Source organism: Mauremys mutica, chromosome 22 (genome assembly GCF_020497125.1).
Source record: "Mauremys mutica isolate MM-2020 ecotype Southern chromosome 22, ASM2049712v1, whole genome shotgun sequence".
Lineage (NCBI taxonomy): Eukaryota > Metazoa > Chordata > Testudines > Geoemydidae > Mauremys > Mauremys mutica.
Window position 1 is genome coordinate 2,322,146 of NC_059093.1, and position 14,323 is coordinate 2,336,468.

Genomic DNA, 14,323 nt, shown 5'->3' on the forward strand with positions numbered 1-14,323 from the left:
TTCTTCGTACTGACATCTGTCCGAGCAAGTCAGCCTCTGGTTTTCTTGGAACACTTGTTTATTTTTTTCCCTGCCATCGTTTTCCATTATCCAAATCCCACCCATCCGCTTAGGAGAAAAAAGAGAAACACACACACGCAGCAGGAAAATATAAAATACACTCACGGTCCCACCAACAATCACCAGAGAAAGAGGGACGAGGAAGGCAACACGCCCATACAGAGACACTACAAGGTATGTGTACGCTTTCTCTAAACGGGAACTAGCTTTCCAGCTAAGGAACATATTGCAGCTGCCTCTGCATTTGGCTGTGGTTTGCATTCAGCATGGACAGGGCACTGCACTAGGGCTCAAGCAGACGGTGATTCTAAGCCCAGCTCTGCCACTACTCACTGTGTGGCCTCCACACTGCACTTCTGTTTCCCTTGGTACATCCTCATATAAGGCCAGAGCCATCCTCCTCTGCAGAGCACATGATCACCCGTCCACAGCTCCACCACTGACTGCACAGCCACCACTCACCTCAACCTTGGGACTGTCCAGAGCAGCAGAAAGCATACCCATATCCAGGACCTGCTCGGAGATCCGACTTTGGAAACCAAAGTCCTAAAAGAAAAAATAAGGAGAAGGGGCTGGTTTCAGATGGGTACATAGGTTCTAACAGAGATCCCCGGGAGTCAGGGCACAGACCTACCACAGCCAGGGATATGCAGTTCTGGTCACATCATCTCAGAAAAGATACATTAGAAATAGAAAAAGGTACAGACAAGGGCAACAAAAATGACTAGGGGTCCTGACTTTTAGCTTCGAAAAGAGATGACTAAGGGGGCTATAGCAGAGGTCTATAAAATCATGACTGGTGTGAAGAAAGTGAATAGGGAAGTGTTATTTCCCCTTCGCATAACACAAGAACTAGGGGTCACCCAATGAAATGAATAGGCAGCAGGTTTAAAACAAACAAAAGGAAGTACTTCTTCACACAATGCACAGTCAACCTGTGGAACTCATTGCCAGAGAATGTTGTGAAGCCCAAAACTATAACTGGATTAAAAAAAGAATTAGATATATTAAAGGAAGATAGGTCCATCAATGGTTATTAGCTAAGATGATCAGGGATGCAACCCCATGCTCTCAGTGTCTCTAAACCTCTGACTGCCAGATGCTGGGTCTGAACAATGCGGGATGGATCACTTGATAATTGCCTTGTTCTGTTCATTTCCTTTGAAGCACCTGACACTGGCCACTGTTGGATGACAGGATACTGAACTAGACAGACCATTGGTCTGACCCAATTTGGGCATTCTGATTTTAAGCAGTCTGAGCTCTGTGATGGACCCTGACCAGTAAAATCTGGAAAACAGACTGTAGGTGAGAGAAAACGTCTTGAACAAAGACTGTAATCTTGGCAGATTAAGTTTTAGCCTTTTTGTTTTCACTTTTAATTGCATGTAACCATTTCTACCTTTATCACTTAACCTGTGTCCTTTTGATCATGAACTTGATTTATTTTTGCTATAAACCAACTCAGTGCTGTGTTTGAAGGAAGGGGTGTATATACCCCAGTTACGTTAATAAGATGCAATATGACATTTTAATATCCTCTGTGAGTGAATGGTGACAGAGTCCATGTGTTGAAGAGAGCCGTCTCTGAGGAGCTCGGGCACTGGAGTTCACTGACTGCTACCTGCCAGGCGAGGTTTGGGCTGGGAGAGCCTAGAGGAGTCTGCTGGTGAGGCAGGGAGCTGATACACAGTCCAATCTCCAGCAGAGCTCACACGTGCGGAGGCAGAGGGTAACACATTGGCTCACAGGTCTGGATATCCCCAGAGTCAGAGCTGGGTTCCATTCCCAACTCTACCACTGACTCACAGCGGGACCTCAGTCCAGACACTTCAGTTCCTGGGATCTGGGTTTCCCCAGCAGTGGAATGGAGTTATACTGAGCCAAGCCTTTAAAAAAGAGTGTTTGGAGACCCGTGGAAGCAAGGCTCTGCAAGTGCAAAATATGGTGTTGGTTTGGGCCACCCCGTGAAGTTCTTTCCCAGCAGTGGGGAGATAGGAATAGGGACTGCAGGAGGCCTGAGGACTCATTTGCTGAGTGCTCATAGAGGAATACAAGGTTGATGCCAGAGGACTCACCATCAGACGAAGCAGCTCATGATCCGAACGGTCAGAAACCTGCAATTCTTTCACGTGCTCACTGGCCTCGGACTCCTTTAAAAACCCAAAATCGATAGTCACATTACAGTCTGTGTTCTTGCATGTTTACATGGCCATTCCCAACACAAAGCAGATCTACAGGTACTAGGAAAACAAATCCCATCTGTACATACCAAGAGACACGCCCAGGTTTCTTAGGCACTACACAAAAGGCATTTCTACAGGTGTGACCCACGGACAAGCACAAGACACCACTTTGCAGAGAGAAGGGGCTTTTGGAAGGAGGAGGGGTTGGAGCGGGTAAAGAAGTGCTCTTCAGATGGTCTCCACAGCATTTGGACATCCCCTGATGAATGGCGTCCGTACAGAACTTAAGCTCCTCCACTTCTCCTGCAAAGCTCTTCACAACTCCAACCCACTGCCAATTCTGATCATTATTCCCTCCCCAAGTCCAGCCTGCTGCTCTGGCTCCCAGCTCAAGCCTCGCACCGAGCGTCTCTATTTCTCCCACTCGAGACCCCACGTTGCCCTGAATGCCTGGAACACACAACTGTAGCATCTACCACCATGAGCAGCTCCTGGTCTTTAAAAGGGCTATGCTCAGCAGCAAGTACAACTCCTGGGGGTAAGAGTGTACAGGAATGAGCCCTATGCCCCAGTCCTGCAAAACTTACACACATGCTTAACTTTATGACCCTGAGCCACACTGGGGAGGGATTAGCCTTTTGGGATATGCTGTCTATGGACTGGACACTGTGCATCTGTTTGGACCCAGCTCCAGGGGGCAGAGAGTTAACACACCCTGCTGGAACGGGAGCACGTCAGGCTCTGACTCTCACCAGAGACTGCACTGGAGAACACCTTGCTTATTGGCTTGGCTGCTTTCCGGGGTCTCAATGGAAGAATGGTGGGAAATGTGATGTGTGTGCCGGAAGGTATCACATTCTGCAGAGTCAATCCACATCTGGCACCAACCCCCAGAGGCTTGGTCCCTCTAGCCTCAGACCCTCCCTTCAGCATCCTTCCTTGGAGCTGTAAATAGCAGAACTGGTCACTTATTTTACACATCTCTCAACAAGCCAAGAGAAACCACTGACAGCTGGGCATGGTGCGAACACAGAAGGAGAGAGTCATGGGACTGGGAAGGACCTCGAGAGGTCATCTAGTCCAGACCCCTGCACTCAGGGCAGGACTAAGTATTATCTAGACCATCCCTGACAGGTGTTTGTCCAACCTGCTCTGAAAAACCTCCAATGACAGAGATTCCACAATCTCCCTGGGCAATTTATTCCAGTGCTTAACCACCCTGACAGGAAGGTTTTCCCTAATGTCCAACCTAAACCTCCTTTGCTGCAATTTAAGCCCATTGCTTCTTCTCCTGTTTTCAGGGAACAATTTTTCTCCCTCCTCCTTGTAACAACCTTTTACGTCCTCCCCTCAGTCTACTCTTCTCTAGAGTAAACAAACCCAATTTTTTTTTCAATCTTCCCTCCTAGGTCATGTTTTCTAGAACTTTAATATTTTTTGTTGCTCTTCTCTGGGCTTTCTCCAATTTGTCCACATCTTGCCTGAAATGTGGTGCCCAGAACTGGACACAATACTCCAGTTGAGGCCTAATCAGCGCAGAGTAGAGCGGAAGAATTATTTCTTGGGTCTTGCCTACAACACTCCTGCTAATACAACCAGACTGTTTGCTTTTTTGGCAACAATGTTACATTATGGACTTATGTTTAGCTTGTGATCCACTATGACCCCCAGATCCCGTTCCGCAGTGCTCCTTCCTAGGCAGTCATCTCCTATTTTGTATGGGTGAAACTGATTGTTCCTTCCTAAGTGGAGAACTTTCCATTTGTCCTTATTGAATTTCATCCTATTTACTTCAGACCATTTCTCCAGTTTGTCCAGATCATTTTAAATTTTAATCCTATCCTCCCAAGTACTTGCAACCCCTTCCAGCTTGGTATCATCCACAAACTTTGTAAGTGCACTCTCTGTGCCTTTATCTAAATCACTTATAAAGATATTGAACAGAACTGGACCCAGAACTGATCCCTGCAGGACCCCACTCGTTATGCCCTTTGAGCATGACTGTGAACCACTGATAACTACTCTCTGGGAACGGTTTTCCAATCAGTTATGCACCCACCTTATAGTAGCTCCGTCTAGACTGTATTTCCCCTAGTTTTTGAGGTGGTCATGCAAGGCAGTATCAAAAGCCTTATTGATATACCACATCTAGCACTTCCCCGCTACCCACAAGGCTTGTTACCCTGTCAAAGAAAGCTATCAGGCTGCTGTAAAAAGCAGCTTACTTACTACAGATGGCAGCACTGAAACCTGAGTCTTATTTCTCTTCTAAGATTTGAAACGTGTATCCCAGTTCAGGGTCTTTGCCTGTTGGATGTTCTGGACAGCACTTCCTACGTGCATTAAAGAAGGGGTTTTCTAGAGACAAAACTAGGAATTTGTAGAGCACTTGCACCACAATTCAGGAATGCATTACTACTAGGAAAGCACTTACACACATGCTTCACTTTAAGTCCATGCCAAGTCCTATTGTAGTCAATGGGATTTAAGCACATGCTTAAAGTGCTCTCCTGAGTGAGGGCCTTACAAAGCAGTGGAGGCTGCAGGCAGGCAGATTTCTTACTTTGCCAGCATCCAGCTTGCTGTCGGTTTTCAGATCAGCTGCTTCTTCCCTCATTCCATTTACAATCTTTTCACTGACAGACATGGTGTCAATGGTGACAGCCACACTTTCCAGCTGATCTGTCTCAGCAGCTCTAACATCTGGAGACGCAGCTATGGGATGCCCTTGACCGCTGACCACATGTGTCCCCTCCGCTGTCCTTTCCCCCGGAGTTCCTGACTGTTCATAAGCTACAGAAACTGCATCTTCTACATCAGTATCTTCCTTTTCTAACAGTTCAGTCCCCATGGGTTTCCCACTGGACTCTTCTTTGTTCAGACCACACAGGCTGCTGTTAGCATCTCTGTCAAGCAGTTTGTCCGGAGCCGGAGGGCGCACACCATCAGAATCCAAGGGAAACGTTTGACTTTCTTCAGCGTGACTCACTTTCAAGGACTCCTTCTAGGCAGCAAATTAAACACAATTAGAGCTACATAGCGTTCAGGCTTTGCCCCTTATCTGGGAGGATCCTTTGTACCAAAGCAGGTCTACATTCTCCTACAGGAGGACAAGGAATCACAAAGCATTGGGTGACTTCAGCAAGGCCAGTTTGAATTTGTTTTAATGTATCCCACTCCTTGTGATGAGTGTCCTTGTCTCTTAGGGCTGGAATTCTGCTTTCATACCCTAGGGATCCCAAGGTGTGTGAGTTAGTGACTGACGCTGCAGGGACCAGAGGCCAGCGCGTTAGTCATTACATGTTCCTCACTAGCACTCACACACCGCCCTGGACATTGCAATCTGTTACTAAGAGAAGGCAGTCTGAAAGCTAGAGATTGTTATTGTTTTTTTTAAATTTCTGCCTGGAGCTGTCACCTAGGCCAGGTAACCAGGAGATGCCCACTGCATTGTCCACCTTCGGCGCCGGGCCAAGAACAGACGTAGGATTCGAACCCACAATCTCCAGGCCCAGAATGAGACTAAAACTGACAAAGGGATAACGATAAGAGCAAAGGAGCTAGTCTAGTCTAAGGCCCACTGAAGAGGACATATCAGACTTGGAAAACATGATCTGAACAAGCTCAGTCACCCAAAGCTTCAGCAGCATCTCATGGCAGCACAGGAAACTCACAACAAAAGTACAACCCCCATGAGAAAGCTGGGAAAGTTTCCCTCATCAGCATGCAAACCGCGTCTCTGACAGGTCTTAGTTTCTCACTGTTTTATTAATGCTGTGGTGATTTGTTGAAGGCTTTAGCTAAAGCCTTGGTACAGTTTGTACTGTACGCAAATGGCACATTTTATCTGGGTATTTTTACCAAGGTGTCACTGGAACAGTGTCGCTCTGAAGCCCAGAATGCCAAGATACTGAAAGGATGCCTAGCAGGCTGCCATTCAGATGAGGGAATTCAGCAGGACTCAGGAGATTTATTAGCTGAGTTGGGGAGAGCAAAATCAAATCACTGGATATTCTCCGAAAACACTGCATCATAACTGCATTTCAGTGTGTCACCGGCAATTTACCAAGTGATAAAATGAAATCTTGAACCTACTTCAGTTCAGGGCTCCGTTAACACAGGCTTACAAATGCACCACTAGCATTGGTCACCTCTACAGGGCTTTTCAAAGGGACGTGAGGGTTCAAGAATGCATTTGACATGCGAGAAGAATTTTATATTTTCATGTTTCCCTGAAACTGACTCCCAGTCCTGAATAAGTTTCTCTCATTCCTGGATGTTACTGCATCAGCAGAGATTGGTCACTGATTGACGCATCACATAAGCGAGTCCATTTTGGAATTTGTTAGTTTCACCACTAAACAGCCGAGATACTTAACTTTTAAGAATGGCTCCTGCCTAGCGATGGTCACCCCTTTCCATTCTAATTTCATAGGGTATTTTACTGTGCAGTAGTATACACACACACCCAACATGACCCTTCTCCATTCCTAGAATAAAACCAAGCTATATTCTCCCCTTTGATGAACACAAACAACTCCCTTCTGCATTCACTGGTGTGTCTACAGGTCACGTGCATAAGAGACTTCTCTTTAAGCAAGTTTACATGACACACTGGAGTGGCTCAGAAGGGTTGTAAGAGCACACTTATGCAAGGCTGGTTTTTTAGTGTTATATCTGAATGATCACTACATGCAGTTCTATAAAATAGTGAAAATGCAAATTAGACGCAAGCAGAGATGCAAATCCTCCCATTCTGCCAGGGCAGAGCAAATTCTACCAGGCATTTCGGGGGTATCGCAAGTCAGTCAGGTAGTAACTGGCTCTAGCTGGTCCTCCCACAAGCTGTAAGATAATTTACCTGCAGCTGACTGGCACTCTGAATGGTGTGAAATTCCTGCCTATCATATAAATTGAATGCCCCACTGATCAGCATAAATCTGGAGCAAACACACTAATACCAATGGGATTGGATTTCATAGCATAATCCATGATACACAGAGATGACTGATCACTATAAGCAGCAATCACTAAAGCTGAATTGCTACTCACCATGAAAAACAGTGCAGCAATGCTGCTTGTTGTTTGTATTTAAACAAGTTTAACACAAAAGGGATAATGCTGGGAATTTAGTTTTAACACATGATGTACAAACATCTTCTAAACTGTGAGGTCTTTGGCTTTTGTTGTTTGAAGCCAGACTCTCAAGTTTGGGTTGTTCCTGGGAAGACAAGCACACAAAGCAGCGTAGGATCTGCAATGTTAGCCTGGAAAACTTTGCATTTGCTGTTCAGGTTCATAAATCTTTTCCATGCAACATTTTAACCACCAGAAAAGAAAAAACAATCTGATGCTTTATCGCAGCACTAGCAGATGACTGTTTTCTATACAACGCAAAGCTTCAGAGACATCATGCAAGCCAGTGATAGCAAAGATCCACTGGTCACCTCTCTCAGGCCTCCAGCTTCATCTTCAGAATTCCTTAGGTGCTGGAGCCCAGGTTCTGTAATACTGGCTAACCAGGTACCACAATTGTCATGGGATTAGACTAGATGACCTCCTGAGGTCCCTTCCAACCCTGATATTCTATGATTACCAAGGTGACTGCCAGGAGAGACTGTTTAACTTAATATCTTCTACCAAGCCTCTTCTACCGAGATAGATCCTGGATGTGATGCTACACTGGCAGCTAAAGGGTAATGATGGAAACAACCCCAAATGGGGATACATGATCATTCATCCGAAATGAATTAATTGCCATAGTTAGCAGCTACTGTAAGCTTCACCTTTGGCCGAAAGGGCAAAGCTGATCCAATTTGTGAGACACACTGAGAAGACCCACCACCATGGATTCCCAAATGTCACACTATACATGCTCTGCATGTTTTACTGTTTCTGCTTTTCAAACTGCTGGTCAGCTCAATTAATTCACTGTTCTACCAAGATCTTGCTACATCAGGGGCTTGTTCCACTGGCCCGAAGAGAAGGCTAGTGGTTACAGAAGTTGCTAACCATGCTCTTGAATGCAATGCAATGCAATGAACAGTTTATCTATTCTTACCCTTAAGGTAGTCAACACTGTGCCGATGATTTATGGCTGGCACATGACTTCCTTGGAACACACAACACTCCCTCCTGCACACATGTCTCTGCATTAATGCAAACTAGCACACTGTACTGTGCTGCATTTATTTATGGAAACTGCTCACCTTTCACACATTTCCATCTGCTAAAAAAATCGCTGCATTTTAATGTTCCATCGTGTAGACAGGCCATGTGACTCCAAATGTTTACCTGCAGACAGACCTTTTTGGAATGCAGAGCACCAAAGCTCCCTGAACTGCTAGAGGTACAGAATGATTTGCTACTATGTCATGCACAATTTTCTCTCTCCAGTCACCCGCCGTCAAAAGCCTTCAGGCCGCTCCCATTATAGCTTGAAGTACTCTTGTATTCCCAGTCAGGTTAATACTATCTTTGCTGCAATTACCCCAGAAATCCCTCAAAGATTGGTTCAGAGAATATTTAACAATGACAATTCAAACCCCATCATCTTCACCCTCCTTACCTCCCAACCCCCAGAAAAGAGAGTTTCCATGATCACAAATGTAAGAAAAGCAAATCAAGTTTTTCAGAATTGACTGCCTTGATTTCCCACTCCCCTTCCCCAGATTTAGTAACTCAGCTTCCAGCTCCACCCCTGGGATTTCTATGAATTATTTCCAGTTCTCCTACTCTTTGGACCAGTCCATTTAATTCTTTGCAGTCTCCTTTCCCAGCAAGCATCACCGCACGTCACTAAAACGATCACAGTGTCTCCAAATATGGATTCTCAGTCTTGGGTCCACGGACTGGATTTTTACCAGCTCTGTAGGCAAGCTGGCTTATCACTTCATCCTGTCACTTCTCACACACTCCTTTGTGGGGCCTGTTTTATGGACCTCTGCTTCCTTTTGATTTTGTAATAAAGCTAGAGAAGGGCTTGGGATGCAGAGAGAGAGCTGGCTAACGTGAGTGTTTTCCTACTGCCACCTTATGGCATTAAACGTGAATGTTAATTTTCAGTGGGACATTATAACCCATCAGGCCTCAAGGTAACATCCATCTAGGTTACTAGTTCTTAGGAGGCAGTCTGGCTGTCGGGGGGCAACTGCCATTTCATAACAGATCCCAAAGCCCTGCCATGGCAGTGGAATGCTAAGCGCTGTCTTTGTTCCTAGCCACATTAACATTTCAGTGACGAACTGGGCCCCAACAGACCTCTTGTTGTTCTGGAGATGAAGACAGCTTGGGTCTTTCCTATTCACATCCAATTTAACACAAGCTGCCTTGCACACTATGCCCAGAGCAGCAAGCATTCGAAAGCTTACTTTTCATGTGCCATGAAAAAGGCTAATGAAAATACTGCATAGCATTTTTAAATCAATTAATTTGCCTCTCAGATGCTGGAGCAGAATTTTTAAAGCAGCAAGAAGGGATTAATGCCCACAGGAACAGCATGGCTAAAACACTACAAACTGCTTTCAACGCACAAACCATTGTTTCCTTGTCATCCTAACCTCGCATCCTGTTAATTATGTACGGACAAGGAGCACCCCACCCCCAAGAAAAATAAAAACAGATGTTCAAGGCCATACATGTTTTTAAATCATCATCAATGCTCAACATCTGAGGGCAAGAATTTCTCAACAGTGCACCAGAAAAGGGAGCGGTGACCAAGCTTCTACGCTTATACTAAAGAAAGTGGCCATGTCCTCTCAGTTTCCACATAACAGTAGAACCATAACACACTTGCCAAAAGGAATGATGAAGCTGGAGTGGTATTTTTAAAGAGGGGAAAAAAACCTGAGGACCTCGCTGAAATATAGTTTCCGTATTTCCATATTTAGTTCTTTTACTTGCGAATGTTACTTCTATTCGCCCATTGGAAAAGGCAAAGATGAAATTAAATCCTGCCCAATGCAAATACTGCCACGCTCGCAGAAACCTTAACTCTCAAGAAGGGGCTAGATGGTTCCGTCCTTGGCCCTCAGATCTTCTCCCACTATACGATAGCTCTGGGGTGACCACATCCACCTGCATGAATTCCACTGCCTACGCAACTGTGCCCCCAAGAGTTCAGTTGGGCCCGACCGTGGCCAAAACCAAGCTCTGGTTTTCCCTTGCAAACCCTCACCTTTTCCCCTTTACCCAACAACTCCCCTGTCACTCAGACCTGCGACCCTGGGGTCATCTTGGCCTCTTGCCTCACCTCGCCTCCCCTCCTCCCTTCACATCCAGATGGTCACTAAGGTTTGCTGCTTTCCTCATTCCAATCCCTCCTAAAGACCCTCTTCTCCTGAAGACGCTAATCCAGGACAGTCAATGCCCGACCTGACCCTGGCATTATAAAAGGACAAAGAGGTAAAGTTCAAAAATAAAACCAAAGAACAAAACCACAACCATTCTGATTTCCAGCCCCATATGCTCTTGGGGTATCTCATATTATCCATGGCTGTCTTAAGCTTCCTGGGGCAGGCACTGCATTTTCCATTTGTGCCTTGGAAAGCACAAGTCTCTTAACTGCATCACAACTATGCCACATTGCACGTAGGTAGTATTTCTATTCCAGTTTTTCTGGTGAAATGAGTGGGTTAGGATCCATTTATGCCATAAATGTACATCATGAAATATACTGGGCAGAGCTATCATTGCTGTGGGACCCTTCATTGACTTACTTTTAACCATGCACACTTGAAGTTCCATTAACATGGAGCGAAATGCCTCGGTATAATGATGAGATCTAGACAACGCTGCGTTAAGAATATCAGCAAATGGAGGAGCTCAGTCTGCACATGAACTCCCCACATTGGTAACTGTGGTGCAACTGCACCATTGTAAGCAATAGTGGGACATTTTTGGAAGAAAAACCTAGCATAGAGATGGTCAGTTTATATAGGTACAACTCCACTGATTTCAAGTGAGTTACAATCTATTTATACCAACAGAAGATCAGACTTATTTTTCCAAAAGAAAACTCCAAATTTACAGAATATTGCAGAATACAGCAAAAACCTTTGACCCATAAAACGGTACAATTTGCCATCGTCTCCTGTTTCTCATGTTAAAGCACTGACAGCTTTTAGAAGATTCTGCCATGTGTACTTCAACTGACATTTACTAATTCTCTCAGATAAATAGCACCCCCCCACACACACTCTGATTGACTTGAGAGAAGTAAACCCAGGATCTTACAAACCCCTGATCAGGCCAGGCAGGGAAAACATGGACTGCAGTGCTCCAGAGGGGGTCGAATACCATTATGCTCTTCTAAATACCTCAGCAGACACATATTCAAAAAACCTCTTCTGGCCATGCGCAGTATGTCTTTTTCACTCACTCAGTCAGCACTATTTACATGCCAAGTTTCAAAGTTCAGTCATTTTTTAAATTTACCTACATGACAAAGAGAGAGTGATAAACTTCCTGTTTAAAAACCACAGTAAAAATTATCTACCTACCCCAGAAGCAGAGAACTCAAAAAAAGTCTGACTGGATTTTGTTTAAACTTAAAAAAGACTCACCTTTGGACAGAGACCAACCAAGGAAAATTTCATCCCCAAAAATGATTTTTTAAGAAAATGATAATGAGAAAACAAAGGGCTGGCACTAGAAAAAGTTCAGAAAAGGGCAACTACAATGATTAGGGGTTTGGAGAGGGTCCCATACGAGGAAAGATTAAAGAGGCTAGGACTCTTCAGCTTGGAAAAGAGGAGACTAAGGGGGGATATGATAGAGGTATATAAAATCATGAGTGATGTGGAAAAAGTGGATAAGGAAAAGTTATTTACTTATTCCCATAATATAAGAACTAGGGGTCACCAAATGAAATTAATAGGCAGCAGGTTTAAAACAAATAAAAAGAAGTTCTTCTTCACACAGCGCACAGTCAACTTGTGGAACTCCTAGCCTGAGGAGGTTGTGAAGGCTAGGACTATAACAGTGTTTAAAAGAGAACTGGATAAATTCATGGTGGTTAAGTCCATAAATGGCTATTAGCAAGGATGGGTAAGGAATGGTGTCCCTAGCCTCTGTTTGTCAGAGGATGGAGATGGATGGCAGGAGAGAGATCACTTGATCATTGCCTGTTAGGTTCACTCCCTCTGGGGCACCTGGCATTGGCCACTGTCAGTAGACAGATACTGGGCTAGATGGACCTTTGGTCTGACCCGGTACGGCCGTTCTTATGGCTCACAAGTTAAACTGATATGCAGCCTGAATAACAGCGAGTTCTACCGAAACATTTTACAATGCTACAAAGTTATTTTTATGCAAACTAATGTAAATTCATCAGCCTTATTTTAAAAACGCAATCCTAGGACCTCCCTTACAAAGCCCAGTTTCAAACATAGTCACCATCCTGCAAATGATATGAACAATAACAAACAGCAGAGCAACTCTGCCCCAAATTCCCCTAGTGCACCTGGGAATATCCAGCCACTCATTACTATCTCAAGTGACCCATTTCTTTCCTGAATGCTCGTGACGATTCCAAGGACACGCTCTTTCTTACCTCATACTCGAAGCCGCCTCCTAGAGCGCTAATATCCATGTGCAGATTTTTGAGCAGTCTCGCTGTCCCACGGGGACTCTATACATTCAAAAAAGGAAAACAACTGCAGATGAGTTCGCATCTTTGCAACTGGCCATATTTCAGGCCATGCTTGGGGACATTCTGGGATTTAGTAACTGGTGGAAACGGGGCAGGGAAACTGCAAGACAGTGTGTTAAAGCAACATGATGCTACCATCTGATTAATTTCAGAAACACTCCTTAGCAGTGTATCGCTTCCTGAATGATTCTTCTTTACAAATGCAAGTGATGGCCACAGGCGACTACCTGGGTAAGGGATCTCTCTGCTAGGTTTGCAGGGTTCTTCTGTATTGCTATCCTGAACTGCCATTTCCCAATAGCACAATGAGCTCACAAATGAGTGTGCTCATACAGATCTCAGTCTGGTCCACTATGCCTGGGATCTTGTACCCATTGAATTTAACGGCAAAGCTGCCAATGAGGTCAAAGGGGCAGGATCAGGCCCACAGAGATTGTGGACGTGTCCATAACAAACCCTGAAACCCCCCAGAAAAGGGCCCAGCTAGGCACTTGGAAGGGAAACTTCTCTAGGTGACACATCCATGGCCAAGACCCCTACAGACAGTAGCACTCACCCTCTTCAAAAACCTAACAGATCAAATCAGAGCGAGAAGAGGATTAGATACCCTGGGGAAAAGACAAGAAACTTAGCCTAAGTTAAACCCAGAAGCATTTGAACCACATGATATTCTGGGCTGAAAACCCTCATGAGGCGAGGACTATCAGGGTCTATTCCCCAGATTCCCTTAGGGGATCTATGCACAACCCACAAAAATAACACACGGCACTCATAGGAATCCCAGCTCTCTTGCTACCTGATTCTCGCTCTCTTCCTCTTCATTTTCCCCTTCATCTAGAACTAGGAGATTTAAGGAGGCTTTTTCCTCATGCATGGATCCCAGCAAGCTCTTAGTGCAGCCGGTGGATTTAAGGGTCTGTGGAGGCTGCAAAGTCAAAAAAAGGGGGGGTGAGGGGTAGTTAGATGAGACCAAGCCAAACAGGAAAGAGGACACAGGCATCCAGTCAGGCATATCAAAGCATGGCAGCCCAATTCCATCCCTAGTAGAGGGACTCTCTCACCAGCTTAGTAGCACACAGTCAGCATAACAGCCAGAATATCAAGGACTTTGCAGGCTAACTTGACTGTCTGAAACACTGTTATTTTGCAGAGAGTCATTGCAAATAGATCTTGACTACCAAGGTGGTGAGCTCTGCTTTAGGCAAAAGTTTCCATTATGTCAAAGGTGCTCTCACTGTAAAGAAACATGTATGCAAAATCTCCCCACCCAAGAAAATAAAAATTCATCAAGCTGGATTTGCAACAGACTTCCCCCTCCCTCTTTTCTTTTTTAAGATGAATTTGGTGCTAGTAGAAGGTGTAAGATTGATAGCTCTGGGAATGCAAGATCTCTATACCCACCAAACAGGTACACAACTGATGGCAA

The 14,323-nt window shown here is 44.9% G+C and overlaps 1 protein-coding gene across 5 annotated transcripts in view; it reads right to left on the reverse strand.

The window, feature by feature from the left end:
* CEP164 (centrosomal protein 164) overlaps nt 1-14,323 on the reverse strand; it is a 74,817-nt gene that overhangs the window by 44,203 nt on the left and 16,291 nt on the right. For 3 of the 5 annotated variants that reach the window (XM_044996971.1, XM_044996969.1, XM_044996967.1), the window contains 5 exons: nt 13,694-13,822; nt 12,799-12,876; nt 4,810-5,250; nt 2,139-2,213; nt 523-606 (listed from right to left, as the gene is read on the reverse strand). In XM_044996971.1, the coding sequence (XP_044852906.1) occupies nt 523-606; nt 2,139-2,213; nt 4,810-5,250; nt 12,799-12,876; nt 13,694-13,822 (807 nt within the window). The remainder of the gene's footprint in view (nt 1-522; nt 607-2,138; nt 2,214-4,809; nt 5,251-12,798; nt 12,877-13,693; nt 13,823-14,323) is intronic. The other 2 variants (XM_044996968.1, XM_044996970.1) reach the window with 2 other exon arrangements.